This window comes from Calonectris borealis, chromosome 10 (genome assembly GCF_964195595.1).
Source record: "Calonectris borealis chromosome 10, bCalBor7.hap1.2, whole genome shotgun sequence".
In the NCBI taxonomy this organism is placed as follows: Eukaryota; Metazoa; Chordata; class Aves; order Procellariiformes; family Procellariidae; genus Calonectris; species Calonectris borealis.
The window spans coordinates 19,230,731-19,245,703 of record NC_134321.1 but is presented as its reverse complement, the minus strand read 5'-3'; the positions used below and the strand labels follow the sequence as shown (position 1 = coordinate 19,245,703).

The following is a 14,973-nucleotide window of genomic DNA, read 5'->3' as shown; positions in this document are numbered from 1 at the left end:
GTGCCCAAGAGAAATTACCACAATTGTCACGTCTAAACTTAGCCATGCCCAAGAGGAGCAAGAAGAGTGGATCAACGTCACTGTAAAATGGCTGTACCTCGGGTCTCCAGCACAAACCTCTACCTAGGCACACCTCTCCAGAATCAAGGCATTTTCTTTCTCTGCAGATACTGGTATTGACCACTGCCAGATACAGCATCTAGACAGATGCGGTGGTCCAGCTCACTAATCCCTAGCTCTGAAATTCCAGTTACTTGGATGTCTGAGAGAAACTAGGGGGAAATAGATTTTTTCCCCTGTTCATGTGGGAATCCCCTCGAGTCCCACCCCTCCTGTTACAGCCATTCTATAGTTTGTTTTTCTCCAGTTCTAGTCCTAAATCTTGCTCTAACTGCTGATGAGCTAAGCTACTTAGCTGAAACTCTCAAAATAGAGACCCTCTTTCAATCGGAAAAGAGAAACTAAAAAGCTGATTCTTCATAGAGTTCTTTTAGGGCCAAAAAAATAAAGCATTAACAACACGGAGATCTGGGAGAACATATTAGGAAAGTCTGTATGAGTTAACCTGGGGAACAGGTTTGTGCATGACTTAAAAGAACAGCTGATGCTTTCCCTGCCTTCAGCACAGATTTTAGCTTTAAATGTACATTTTTGAGTCTGCCCAGGAAATCACCAACTTTGAAGTAATTCTCTGCACTAGCACAGCCTTTTTTTCTTGCATAGAAAGCCAGGAGAAACTACCGCCATAGTTTCATCTTGGCCAGTTAGCCAGGAACAATCCTGGTTTTTCTTCCATTTCCTTTTGAACAAGAAGAAATCTGTCCTGGGAAAACATCCTGTCCTGATTTTGAAGTAGCCAGCAATACACTCCTACTAAGCTGTTTCAGCAATTAATTACACTCTCTGTTAAAAACATGCACCTTTTCTTCTGGCCTGCATTTATAGTGCTTGTTATACACTTGTCTATGAAACCAAAGAGAATTCTGTTATCAAATTTCTGCTCCCTGTGCCAGGTAATTAACCCCTAAGCTTGTCTTTGATGAGCTAAACAGTCTTTCACAACAAGGCAGATTTTTCCAGCTGTTAATCCACCTACTAGTTCTTCTCCAAACCTAGTTTTCCATTTCATTCTCAACCGGTCAGTAACATAATTGGACATAATATTTTTGCAACTATTCCACTACTGCAGTACACAGATTATTTGCTACTTGTACTTGGCAATCCCCTGTTAACACATGCAAGGATCACATTAGCCTGCTGGGCAGCCCACTGAAAATGGGTGCTCATGGTCAGCAAATACCTGTAAGAGCCCCAAACCTTTCTCCAAGCTCTTCTGGCAGGGGAAGCCCCTCAGCCACAAGGCACAGGCTGCATTATTTAGTTCTGCATATGTGATCCTATTAAACACTTGTGCCTAGTTCAAAGGGCAATTCCAATTGCTCTGCAGCAACAACAGGTTCCCTTCATAATTCCCATTCCCCAGCCTCTGTGCCACAGCCCACTTTCAGAAAATATTGTTTTCCTCCAACATACTGGTAAAATATTACCTGTCATATGGGCAAAATCTGATCTATGTGAGGCCACAAGAGCAATGCTCCAACTTTAGCACATTTGTTTACAGCTACATTTTAACAGCAGTTAATTTTTGATCTATTAAATAATGCCCTATTGCATTTATGTTCAATATACCTTATAGGAGTCTATGTATATTTCAAGCTACGTACAAGACACGGCACCATCATACTTTTAGTTTCCCATATTGGGAAGCCAGTGAAACAGAAAGGAGAAGCAGCCTTCCTTTGAAGAGACAAAGGTCAGAGGCAAAACCATAAAAAAAAAGCCAATCTCCTGACTCCTGATCCATGGCTGTACTCCACTGTGACCTTTTGAACTTCCCGAAAAGTAACCATCTGTGGCAATGAAATTAGGGAAATGAAAGGCCATTCTGCATCAAAAGCTTCCTTTTAGCACTGATTAAAACAGAAAATGTGTACACTGCTTTGACATAAAGCACTGGAGAAAGGCCCCACCTTGCAATCTGTGTATTTGCGTATACATGTCAGGAAGTAAAAATCCTCCCTTCTCTGTGTGCTTGACCTTCCTGAAAGGTTAATGATTATGTTTAGCTAGAAGTAAGGTTAAACTTCATGAAAGGTTTCTCTCAGCAAATCTTTGCCTAAAGTGCTTTCGCAGAACACCCCAGCACAATGACTGCCATTCAGCTGACAGAAATGTTTTCGGTGTATTGAGCATGTTACCATGGGAAAGAAACAATCTATCTTGGGAAACAAGTTAAAAGCTTAAAAATCATAGGTGGAAGAAGAATTGATTAAACAGCGACAGCACTAAAAATTACAAATGCTATAGAGAGCATGAACGGTTTAGGTGTTACACAGAAAGAAGTAAGGGCTTTCCTGTCAAATGAGCAGGCAGCACGGAAGCAAAGAAAATACTTTTCCTACTTACAATACGAAATTAGAAAGATTCACTGTCAGATGATGTCATGGAGGCTAGACATAGACTCAAAAGAGGATTAAACAAATTAATGGAGGACAGATCCATTAGTGATTATGAAGCAGGATGGCCCCAAATCCAGCTTTGGCTAAGAATAGCCTTAACTGCTGACTATCAAAAGAAGGGGGGATCCTTTCATACCTATCTTTTCCCTTGTAATTTTGCCTCCACCATCTGCTACAAGCCCAGATCAGACAGACCAATATAGTCTGACCCACTTAGTCTTTTTTCTTGCTTTCACAGAAGATTGCGGCCACGATCTTTTTTGCATGACTGCTAAAAAATGTTCAGGACTGACTTGTAATTTCTTTCCCTCAGATGTCTCCCAGGCTAAACACACATCCTCACCCTACAGTGTCCCCCCCTTACAGGACAATGGACTGTTCTCATGACATAGCCACCACAACAAAGCCAAGACAGAAGAAAAATTGTGTAGGGTCTGAGCTCATGCTGAGATCACAACAGGTCAAAGAGGTGTCACCAGGGGACTCCTGGGTGGCCTGAGGGTCAGAGGGGATGGTGGGACTGTGACAATCTTCCCAAGCAGAACTGGAGCTCTCCTCCCAGCAGCTTTCCTCCAGCAAACATGAAAACTCGGTGTCCAAGAACCTGACTCTACCCACATAGTAGCTGCAAGGGATAAAGGGAGACCATTTTTGTTTCCAGTGAACAAATAAGCCTTCATTTGCTTTAAAACATAGCATCTGAGAGAGGAGGGGAGCAGAAACACCAGAAATCCTAGAATAATTAATAGAACTCCGCGAGCCTAAGCCTGGAGTGCCCTCTAGGGGTAAAAGACTGGTGAGCCACATACCCCAAACTACTTCCTTCAGAGAAGTCCTGGACCAAACTGAACCTTTCCTTAACGAAGTCGTGGTGAAACTTCATTTGGCCTATATTTGCCTGAACACAAAAAGGAATTATGTATCCACGGTTGGCTGAGTTCTCCTTCTCTTTGTCCTATTTTTCCTCTGATCCACAATGCTGCTGCAATGGTAACACAGCCCAAGTTTTAGAAAGCCTTGCTTTGGGAAAAGGACTTTCTTCTTCATTAATACAGTGACTGAGCAATGTTGAGGCAGGGATTCCTTGACATTACAATAATAATCGCATAACAAAGATAATTCACGAGAGTGAGCACATCCCTAAATTTTGGCCCGAACACCTCCCCATTGCAGAAACCTGGCTCTGGTGGTCACGCGAGGAAAGCAGGCAGGACACTGGGTTCTGCAAGCCCTTGCAAACCCAGTCAGTGCCTGCAGTCCAAAGCTTTGCTCACAGAGGGCCAGGTAACTGGAGGAAGGTGAGACTGAGGGCTGCTTAACAAAACTCTCCTCCAACGCAGTCTGTCTGTGCTCACAGAAGTATCCATCAGCCCTGCACGCCAAGAAGTTATGACTGAATGCAATCAGCTTTGTTATCCTGATCTCAGAGCTTAAACAGGACCTGCTAGTTTCCTAATTCTGGCTCCCCACCCAGATTCCCACAGAACAGAAGACCGAAGCCACATGTGCTAAAAAATATTCCCAGAGGGAGCAAACGGAAGAGGGTTCAGCTACGAGAGAGAACAAAACATACTATAAAGGGGCAAATTTCACACAGGGCAAAATTAAGCAGACAACTGAGCTTCTCTCTTTGCATGTGTCTCTCTGTCCCCAGGACTGAAACAATGCTGGTGGTTTATGTCATACTGTGTTTGCCTTCGTGCCATTACCAACGCGTCTGGGAACAAGAGTCATAACCCTTCTGCTGTAACCATAGAATAAAATGTGCGCCATAAAGATGGCTCCTCTTCTTTTCAGACTTTGAATCAACAAGTAGGAGCATTTGCAGAAGCTACATAAATATAACTAGGAAGCAAATTTTGCAGCTGCTTGTGTATCTGCACTGACAAGTGAATTTAGGGAGTCACATTTACTCCGCCAAGGACACGACATGCCATGTGGCTTCTGTGTGCAGTCACAGATAAGCAACTTGAACCTGGGATATCAATGTTGGTAATGAACTGCTTCCTAAAGAACAAGGATTACTTACAGATATTATTTGGTGAAAAGTTTCAGCACTACTGGTTTTAAGAACGCTGCAGACAATTCCTAAACAGAAAGAGAGCAACAAATGCAACTAACTTCAGTATTTTTGAAAGGAGATATTTCCACTGCAGTTTTAAAGTTCAGTGAAGTCTGGAAAAATTACTCTGATCAAATAAAACATAGGCAAACCCCAACCCAAACACACTCCACAGAGCTCTGAGTCAGAGATGACCAGCCTTTCCTTCCCAGCAGAAGGGAAGGATCTGGACACTAGCTCACTTTGTGCAACAGGTTACACACAGTACATGGATCCTGGAAGCAGCACATGCCTAAAGCAGTGACCTGCCAGGTGCTGCTAAATAGCTGGATCTTGTCCCCGTGCTCTTCCTATCCAAGTAACCTCCCCAGCACCACATCACAAGAAAACCCTCAGTTGCCAATAGAGCTCCATTCCTGAGCTATCATCATAAACTTCTGGCCTTCCATAACAGATGTGCTACAAATGTGCCTCCTTAGCAAGTACCGTGACCCATCAAATAAAGTCTTCCCAGAGAGACAAGGTTTGGGTTAGGCTGTTTATGCTACATTTTTGCACCAGGGTATGTTAAGTTCAAACTCAGCATGTTACACAGCACTGCATTTCAGTTTGGGCCAGTGGAGATGCTTTTACCAAAATCACGCCTGTGGGCACAATTAACAGCATTCTCAAGCATTAGCCACCCTGGCTTCAACTCCACACAATAGGCTTTTGAAGCCTGGCACTGCATGGAGAATTCTCCCTGGTTTTAATGCTCACGTTGCATCCACGAATTAATGGGGAGTTAGAGGTTGGAAATACTCTCTTGAATCAACCGGAGCAGAAATACTGTTGACAATAACAAAGCTAACCATTGCTGGGCTCCAACTGGCAAAACTATTCCATAGAGCCCTATCTCCAAACTTAATTGCCACGGAGTGATCAAACCCAGACACAACAAAGGGCTCACACCTTCTCTGGACACAAGTGTCATCACTATGATTTAGGGCCCAGCAGGCTCTCAATGAGATGCTGCTGATGCCTCACACCAAATCAAGACTTCTGAATATTCTTCTACAAGCTGAGATGAGAAGACGTCTAAGTGGTAGTTGTGCTGATTCCCACTAAACTGTCTGGAACCCTCTCATGGATTTCAGTAGCACCCTCTTCTTCACAGGGCACAACAGAAGCACAGACTGTCTTTGCCTTTTAACTTTTGTGTAATAAAAGGTGTCAGATGAAGGATTCTGCAGACTGCATCCTCTCTTTAGTGAGCTGCTGCTTTCTTCATACATTCCCAATACTATCCCTTTCCCAGAAAAAGCGAAGGTGGTCTTCCCATCTCCAAAGCCCACTCAGTCCTTGGCATCTCTTCTGACATTGTTAGTGGGGGACATTCTGTCTGAATGAGCCTTTTCATTCTTTTTACAGCATGGGGCCCTACTTATAGAGACCTGAGTGGAGGGCCGCCAGCAGAGTCACCAAGCGGCAGGCAAGCAATTGAAGAAAAAAATATTAGACTGAAACAGGTTTAAGCTTCTGGGACTCCTAAATGGACAAGCTATGGAGACCACTTCATCTCCAAAAGTTAACACAGGCTCCAAAAGAAAACAAATCCTCTGAAGAAAAAAACAAAACAAAACAACAAAAAAAACCAACACAAAAAAAAGAACCAACCCAAAACAAAAAAAAACCCTCACAAAACCTAAAACCTCCTGAGGACTAGTAAACAGAAATACTTCCTTGCTAGGATGGTCCGAGACCTGAAAGCTATGCTACTGTCAGGGAAAGTGTCACCACACAGTTCTTAGGCTTTTCCCTAACAGCAGGAACACTGGGGGGAATGGAGTTTCAACTTGATCATGTATGGCTGTCCTTTACATTCTTATGACTGACATTCATATTTAATTGCAGCCCAGGTCAGAACTTACCCTTCAGTTTCCAGTGTTTGTTTTGTTACCATTCAGGAAACAACCCTTCAGTTTCCAGTGTTTGTCCAGAAACCACTGTGGAGCCATCAGACAGGTGGTAGGTGCCATTTCCTACCAGCCTGCACTGTTTTAGTCCGCACATGGACAAACAAGCTCTCTGGAGTCCATTACCATTTTCCAGTAGCAGTTTTCTAATACTGTTAACAGGATTTTGCTAACAACCTTTGGACAACTTTGAGATTCTTGTCCTTGTATCAAAGTACTAAGCCACTGGGATACAGCAGTATAGGTTTTGAACTTCTAGGAGTCATTACTATCGCAGAAATAAGGAAAGAAAGCCAAGTCCTTCCATCAATGGAGATGGATCTCTGTGTAATTAAGTGATACGCTAGCTTGCAACATCTCTCTGAGCCAGGAGGTAAAGTTCACCAGCATCAGTTCCAGATCACAAGCTTAGAATCCCCCTGTTCTAAAAGAAGTGGAGTGATCTGACCTCCTCGTCACTACAACCTCACGATATACAGGGCAGCTTCATAGCAATGTTATGATTGTATTGTATGATGTAATTCACAGATTCAAGCCCACCCTCGCTACGTTCCCCACATTCATACCTCTGTTTCAGGCCGAGGAATAAATACTGGGGGTCTCATCTTCAGAGTCAGGTCCTGAAAGTCCCACTCACCAAGCACATACTGCACCGGCATTCTGTGGCGGGCAAAAGCAAGTGTGAACACTTTAGGACTACACTCCGTAACACAGAAGAGCTCTCAATACCATGCTTACTCATTACTAACCACATAACCCTTCTGAGGGTGAGCACCTAGACACCCCTGAGGCTTTCAACTGCACGTGCAATGTGCATGTGCACTCTAAGGGAGCTGTGGGAGCTCCATTCCCACAAGAGTTTGTTATCAAGCACTGGACCTGGGAAACTACAGGCCAGTCAGCCTCGCCTTGATCCTGGGGAAAGGGATGGAACAAATAGTCCTAGAGATCACTTCCAAACATGTACAGGAAGGTTACTAGGAGTAGTCAGTATGGATTTACACAGGGGAAACTTCCTGACCTGACTAATAGCCACCCATGACACGATGACTAACTTGGTGCATGAGGAGAGAGTAATCAATACTGTTTATCTAGACTTTCCTAAGGCTTTTGATACTGTCTCCCATAACATCCTCATATACAAGCTGATGAAGTATGGACTAGATAAACGAACTGGCAGGCTCAGAGGGCTGTGTTCAGCAGCACTAAGTCCAGCTGAAGGCCGATCACTAGTGGAGCACCCCTGGGGTTCATAGTGGGGCGAATATAGCATAACGTCTTCATTAATGATCCGGATGAAGGGACAAAGAGCACCCTCGGTGTGTCTGCAGATGATAGAAAATTGGGAGGAGCGCTTAATAGACCAGATGGGTGTGCTACTTTTCAGAGGGACCTCAGGAGGCTGGAGAAATGGGCCGATAGGAACCTCATGAAATTCAGCAAAGAGTAACGCAAAGTCCTTATAAACTGGGGAGGAATAACCCCATGCACCAGTACAGGCTGGGGGCCAACCAGCTGGACAGCGGCCTTGCAGAAAAGGCCCTGGGGATCGGGTGGACAAGTTGGCCATGAGCCAGCAATGTGCCCTTGCAGCAAAGAAGGCCAATGGCTTCCTGGGCTGCATTAGGCAGAGCGTTGCCAGAAGGCCAAGGGAGGGGATCCTTCCCTTCTATACAGCACTCGTAGGAAACATCTGGAGCACTGGGCTCCCCATACAGGAGAGACACGGGCATCCTGGAGTAAGTCCAACAAATGACCATTAAGATGATTAAGGGATTGGAGCATCTGACATACAAGGAGAGATGAGAGCTGGGACAGTTTAGCCTTGAGAAGACAAGGCTCGGGCTGGGGGGGCAGGGGCGGGAAATCTCATCAATAACCGTAAGTATCTGGTGAGATGGAGTAAAGAAGACAGAGCCTGACTCTCTTCAGTGGTATCCAGTGAAAAGGCAGGCAAAGGGCACAGACTGAAACACAGAAAATTCCATTTAAACCTAAGAACCACCCCGTTTTTTGTTGTTGTTTTTGGTTTTTTTGTTTCTTTTTTTAAACACTGTGAGGGTGGTCAAACACTGGAACCAGCTGTCCAGAGAGGTTGCATAGTATCTATCTTTGGATATATTAAAAACTGAACTGGGCATGACTTTGAGCAACTTGCTCTAGTTGATCCTGCTTTGAGCAGGGGGGTGGATTAGATTTCCAGAGGTCCCTGTCAACCTTCATGATTCTATGAATTTTGGGGCCATGTTCTCAGCTGCTATGAGGCACCATACCTCACTTCTTCATGTAGAACAGCAGAGATTTGTTGCAACCTTAACAGCACTTAAGACAGAGCAATCTGCAAGTCAGACAGCTCTGGGAATTTTGCATTTCTGCTCCTAACACAAGACTCAAAAGCAGCAGGACAATTTCAGGAAAGACACTCAGATCCTACAAACAGTAACCACTGCTGATACACTGACTCCCTGAGAAACCCTCACATCCTATTCTGCATAAGACATGGCAGGATTAATCCACACAGCAAAATGAGGATCCACATCATAACCACACTCACATAAACAAGCAGGAGAATGCTGCCTCCAAACATACTCCCAGGCATCTCCCACCCTTCTAAATGATCCAAGTTCCTGAATATTTCCTCTCCTCAGGCCCAGCCTGATTCCAAGTAGCTCCTTCACACCAAACCCATTTAATTTTTGCACTAAGACAACCCCTCACACAGAGCAAGCAAATGGAGGCCTAATGGAGACCAAAGCTACAACAACAGGATACCTCTAAACATCAGGGAAATCCGGTGCCGGCAAAGCCTAGAAAGGAAAGCAAAGCAACACCACAGACCAGTATAGGACTGGCAGCTGAAGAGAATGCTGAATCAGACAGAAGGGGACAAGGCTAAATTTTGTAAGCACAGAAGGGCTTAATGAAAACATACCCAACTCAGAGTCAGTATTGCCAGTTTCCTGCTCCTCTGCAAGATCCCTTAAACCCTCTTTGCTCCCAGACAGGACAGACAGGTGATTTGCTACCTGACAACAACAGCAAATGCCCATCACTTGAGTCACCACGAGACACAGCAGTGTTACTTGACAGGTCAGCTGCTAACAGTCTTCTGCCTTTTCTCTGCTACCATTCTTCTGGCTGCATTAAGACTGAAGGAAAATCCTCAAAAGGAATGACTGTAGGAGGATGCTCCTACCTTTCTAGTCGCTTGTTGCTCAGCTGCTGGATTTGCTCCTGCTGCACTGCTGTAAGCGGAGTGCGGAGGCTTTTGGAGTTCAAGCTCTGAAACTGAAGATAAGGTCATTTTAAAACCTGCCCCCTGGTGCCACTTGGGTGTCCTCCGCACCCTCCCAAGGGCGTCCTCCAGGGAGACCCAGCATGCTGACAAACACATACGCTGGGACTGCCGGAAACCACAAATGATTAGGAAAATCTATCTGTATGTTTAAAAACAAACCTGTACAACTGTTCTTCTGCTACTTTTCAGGGCTCAGAAGAATAGGTAAAGGTAAGAATCATCCCACCAAGCCAGTCAGGGTACAGTATGAGTGTATATGTTGTGGGGTACATTTCAGTCTCTGCAAAAGAAGGCATTTAAGAGACCCCAAGTGTTCTACTGGCATTAACAAACTATGCCTCACCCTCTCTGCCATTTAAGGTAGGAAAAAGTTGTTCTACTTCCTATAAGTGAGATAAAAAGAAAGGCAAGGGATTCAACGAAAATGACAAACTGAGAGGCACGCACAGACCTTATTCTTTTCCTATTACTTAACTGTTTTTGCTCCCAGAACAAATGAGACGATATATTCACTGGATTCTCGTGCTTCAGGGATCCCATTTGTCTCAAACACCTTCTGCCAGTAGTTGACCACATCAGTGGCAGTCACTAGCCCAGGTCTTGCATTGCAGCTCTGCCTCAGAGATGACTGCTTTGGACTGAGGATAGGACCTTTACTTTGACTCAATCCCCCTGGCATGCACTGAGGTGAGAGACCCAACAACCTCCTGAGCAGTAAGTGGGTGAGGCATCTCATTGTTGTGAAATCAGTTCCTGGCTTCCACATGTGTTCCTCGTTGCCATCAGCTGATCTAGTCAGTGCTGAGACTCACAGGACATTTGGTGCTACCACAAACCACTGTGGCTAAGCACCAGCTGACCACAGTCAGTGGATTCTCCTCAGGGCAGCATGAAAACAGCATTGGTTTGCAGCTCTTCTGGTCTAGAAAAAGAGGCAAGAGTACAGCCTGAATCTCTTGGGTTGGCAAATCACAAATTCCCCTCCAACAGAATGCGGACTGCTTGCCCTAATCCCAGTTCGCAGGTACAAAACCAATTATTCACAGCCTAAGAGTACCAAAAGATTACCCCTAGAAAAGACTCAGGTGACAGCTAACCAGCTCTGCCACTGCAATCCATTTCTTGGCAGAGCTGCCCATCTCCACAGGCCAGAGCTACTAGGAGGTCAGTCCATGGCCGTGGCAAGGCAGAAGCGAACGTGCCTACACACAGGCACAGCACTCCTGCCTGTCCATGGTCCCAGAAAGTCACAGACACACCGACCTTCACCTCCAGCCCTTGGCTCTCCACCCCACGGGTGGGTCACCCTGGTTCCCTGTAGGAAGACCTTCAGTCTCTCCTAGATTCTTTCTTTTATTCCTCTCTCTGTTCATAAACCACAAGTCCTAGGTTAGCGGGTGTGCTCACAGAAAACCTTGACTCCATGGGTCAAGGGTCTTCCACACTGTCACTATCCCCAGAGAGCAGACAAGGGGCCACAGAGCCATGGCTGAGCCACTAAGAGCAGGGGAAGGAGAAAACACAGAAGGTACAAGTGAACGGAAGAGAAACACTTGAAAGATGCAAAGGCCAGAGAAGGCAAACCCTGCCAGAGGGAAGTCAGTCTTTTAAAGAAGAGAACAGGCACAGACAGACAGAGAAGGGAAGCAAAACAAACAAGATGACTGCAGGAGACAAAGAAGATGAAATTTTACAAAACAGCTGCTGCATATCACACTTGGAACTGTGTTTTAATGGAGACAAACAGAACAACAACCCCACTTTCCTGCTGTGATCCATCAAAAATGAGGGCCCCCCTCCCTTCTGACTCACAGTCCCTGGAGCCACTGTGGGTTTCCCTCAGTGCCCATTCCCATTCCTCTATTGATGGCTGCTTTTCATCACTGCCTCGGAGAGGCCACAACCTCCTCTCCTCCAACTTCTCTGGAAAACCACCACACAAACAACTAAATACCTCTTGCAAGCAGCGGGCAGCACCCAGGATGGGTGGGTCTCTGCTCTATAGGAGTGCTGCTGCAGGGAGATCTCGTCAGCTCCCACCTGGGCACGTGCTGGCACTGAACCCTTGCAGCAGCCCTGGACCCTGCTGCACGGGGCACCTGCACAGGCAGCAGTGTGGGGTCTGCTCTGCTCTTGCTGCACAGTGAAGCTGTAGGAAGAGTCAGGCCTCCACTGGCCTCCTTTGCAAAATCAAGCCAAACAGAGCTCAGGGAAGCAGCATAGGGAATACTCTGCAGCAAAGATCTCAAGATTGGCTCACTTGCTATCTCCTGACAAAGGGATGGGTGCTCTAAGAGCCCAAGGATCCCCTTCTTACCATCTTCATTACCCCCAGCAGAGAGATAAGCAGCCTCTGTGAAAACTTGCCTTTACGTTATGAATAAGCAGTCTGACAGCGACAGTCTTTAGCCAAGCAGCTCCCCACTTCAAGGCCCTGTTTTGGGGATACTGCCACAAGAGGAACACTAAAGGAATAAAACATTAACCATCAGTGCTGTTAGGGAGGCAGATAAGACTTTAATTGGCCACGACCGGAACAATGCTGCCACTACTGTCATTATTAATCAAGGAGACCAGCTACTGATGTGAGGTCCCTCCCCACCAAGAACAGCCCCTGTATGCTCCTTCTTGGTGGAAATACCTGTTTGCACACAGGTAGTGAACAGATTTTTTTCCCTCCAGTTCTGTTTGATCCTTTCAAGCCCCAGATCCCCACCCACTGTAGTCCAACACGTACACTGGTGGCCATCGAAAGGCATGGCCTGTCCCACTCTTGGCCCCTGCCCTACACTCCGTGCCTCGCTCACAGTCTCAGGCAGGAGCTGGGGCTTGCGCCATACAAGTCGATACCTTTCTGCTGCTGAGTTAGTGGTCAGTTGAACTGGCCCCTCGCACAGCCCCGCTGGCCGCACTGGGGGGGGGGGGGGTACAAGTCCCCATTTGCCAGCCAGCGAGCTGCCCACCCACGCCTCATTTCAGTGACCGGGCGGCTCTCCGGCGGTAAACGAGCCCCACAGAACACTGCCGGGACTGCAGCCCGGCCTTCCTTCCAGCTGTCCCGGCCTTCCCTGCACTCGCAATACCCTGACCAGCGCCAGGCACCCCGCCTGGCCTGCACCGCGGCGCTGGCGCGGGGTTGCTTTACCTGGGCGGCGGCGGGCCCGGAGGCCCCTCAGAGGCGAGCGCGACCGCACAGCGACGCTTCACCTCATGGCTACCGCCACTAGCGGGGCTGGAGGCGCAGCCGGCTCCCACGGGGGCCGGAGCCGGGGCCGGGGGCAGCCGCCTTCCGCCCCGCAGCCTGCGGTGGGGGGCTTAGGGAAGCGGTGTGGGGGAAACGGTCGCACAGCCAAGACGCTCCCGCCGCTCACCGAGCGCCGCCACAGCCGCCGCACCGCCTGCCCGCCGCCGCCGCGCGCATGAGTGACAGACGCACTGACCAACCGCTAGCCGAGCCCTGCGGGCGCCGGCCAATCGCCTGCGGCGCAGAGCGGCAGGGCGGGGCCGCCGGCCGTGCGGCGGTGCGCGCGGAGCTGAGCGGCCCGGCCCGGCCCGCCCCCCGCGGGCAGCGCGGCCCCGCGGCCGAGGGCGCGGCCCCCCGGCGGCCCCACCGCCAGCGGCGCTCCGGGGGGACCGGCCGCCTCAGCGGGGAGCGCTCAGTAAGTGCCGGCCCCGGCGGGCCGGGGGCGCCGGCGGGCAGCGGCCGCCCCGGCGGGGGGGGCGCGGCGCTGAAACGCGGCTGCCTCCGGGGAGGGGCGCGGCGGCGGCGGGCTGGGCCGCGGGGGCGTCCGGCCGCGCCGCCCCGTCCCGTCCCGCCGGGCCGCGGGCGCAGGCGGGGGCCGCCGCGGCCTCTCGGCGGCGGGAAAGGGCGGGCCGCGGCGCCCCGCGCTGTGCCCGACCCCATCTCTGTGTCGGCCGCCCCGGCGAGGCCCGCCCAGCGCGGCCGGGCGAGGCGGAGCGCTGCGGGTGACCGGCGCCGCGGGCGCGGAGCGCAGGCAGCACTGCGGCGGGGAGCCGGCTGCGAGCCCCGGGGCTGATCCGTCAGCGCCCGGGTAGCGTTTCGGAGCAGGAAGGGCCGTCTGGAAACTTCTCCCCGGGACGGGGGAGGAGTGACTTCCCGCAGGGACAGTCCCCGGCAGCTGTGGGGTGGCACTGCCCGGAAAGGGTTAGGGGTCAGGGCGATTGCTTGTATTTCAGTTTTCTACCAGTGCGGAGTCGGAGGAGCGATGACATTAGTGGGGAGTGTCCCCGCACCTGTGCCAGGGTGGGACGGGACCGTGGCACCCCTCTGACAGCGGGAGGGTGACAGCTGAGGAGCTCCAGGACAGTGGGCACACGCTGTTGGGGCTTCCCCCCCTACCCTGGGGGCTGCCCTGGAGCCTGGTCAGCCCTGTAGCAGGGGCAGAGGAAGCCACAAGCTCACACACTGGGAAGCCACATCCCATAGCCGACAGCAACCCCATGCTGCTTGCATTGCTGAATTACTAGAGACACTTCATCTTGGTGAAGTAATGCAGAAAAAATACTAGTTATTATTTGCCTTCTTCATCCAGAGACCCCGTGACCCATCTTCATCCCTGTGACAAAAACCTCTATTTCTGTCATACCCAAGAGGAAACTGCAGCACAGAGAGATTAAAACCAAGACTCAGAAAAGCCAGCAGCTTCAAGCTAGTGCCTGACGCGATGTTCTGCATCTCAGAGGTGTTGGCCACCGCAGCGCCTATCAGAGACCAGTTTGGAAGTGCTGGCTTAGGAGAGAAACAAACGTGTTCTTATTCCCAGACCCAGCAGAGCCCAGCACAGAGCGGTCCTGGCTGTGTGAGAAGCTCTGTTGGTGCAGGCAGTGGAAGAATGCCAGCTCGCAGCAGCTGAGGATCTGGTTCCTCTTCTGTTCTGTTCGTGCATGGACTATGCTGAAACCTGCTAGCAATAGGTAGTAGCTGTCCCTGGCCCTAGAGCAGCCGTCAGAGACTTGGAGTGTGCCCAGCCTGCAGATCAAACTTCCAGCACCAGGATGACAACTGGGAAAAGAAGGTGGTGGCAGAGATCATCCACCCCCATTGTAAGCCGTGGGCCCTGGGCCATACTTGGCACTCAGCCTCTCCATCTGGCCCTCTGCAACCTGGACCAGAAGGGG

General features: G+C 49.3%; 1 protein-coding gene across 2 annotated transcripts in view; it reads right to left on the bottom strand.

The window, feature by feature from the left end:
* Positions 1-13,237, bottom strand: part of HEMK1 (HemK methyltransferase 1, mitochondrial release factors N(5)-glutamine) — a 31,732-nt gene extending 18,495 nt beyond the window's left edge. Inside the window, exons 1-5 of one of the 2 annotated variants that reach the window (XM_075159256.1) lie at positions 12,980-13,222; positions 12,202-12,299; positions 10,310-10,756; positions 9,733-9,824; positions 7,103-7,196 (exon numbers count right to left, since the gene is read on the bottom strand). In XM_075159256.1, coding sequence (XP_075015357.1) covers positions 7,103-7,196; positions 9,733-9,824; positions 10,310-10,600 — 477 coding nt within the window. In that variant the 5' untranslated portion in view covers positions 10,601-10,756; positions 12,202-12,299; positions 12,980-13,222. Of the gene's footprint in view, positions 1-7,102; positions 7,197-9,732; positions 9,825-10,309; positions 10,757-12,201; positions 12,300-12,979 lie in introns of both variants that reach the window. The other variant, XM_075159255.1, reaches the window with a different exon arrangement.
* Between the last annotated feature and the right edge of the window lie 1,736 nt (positions 13,238-14,973).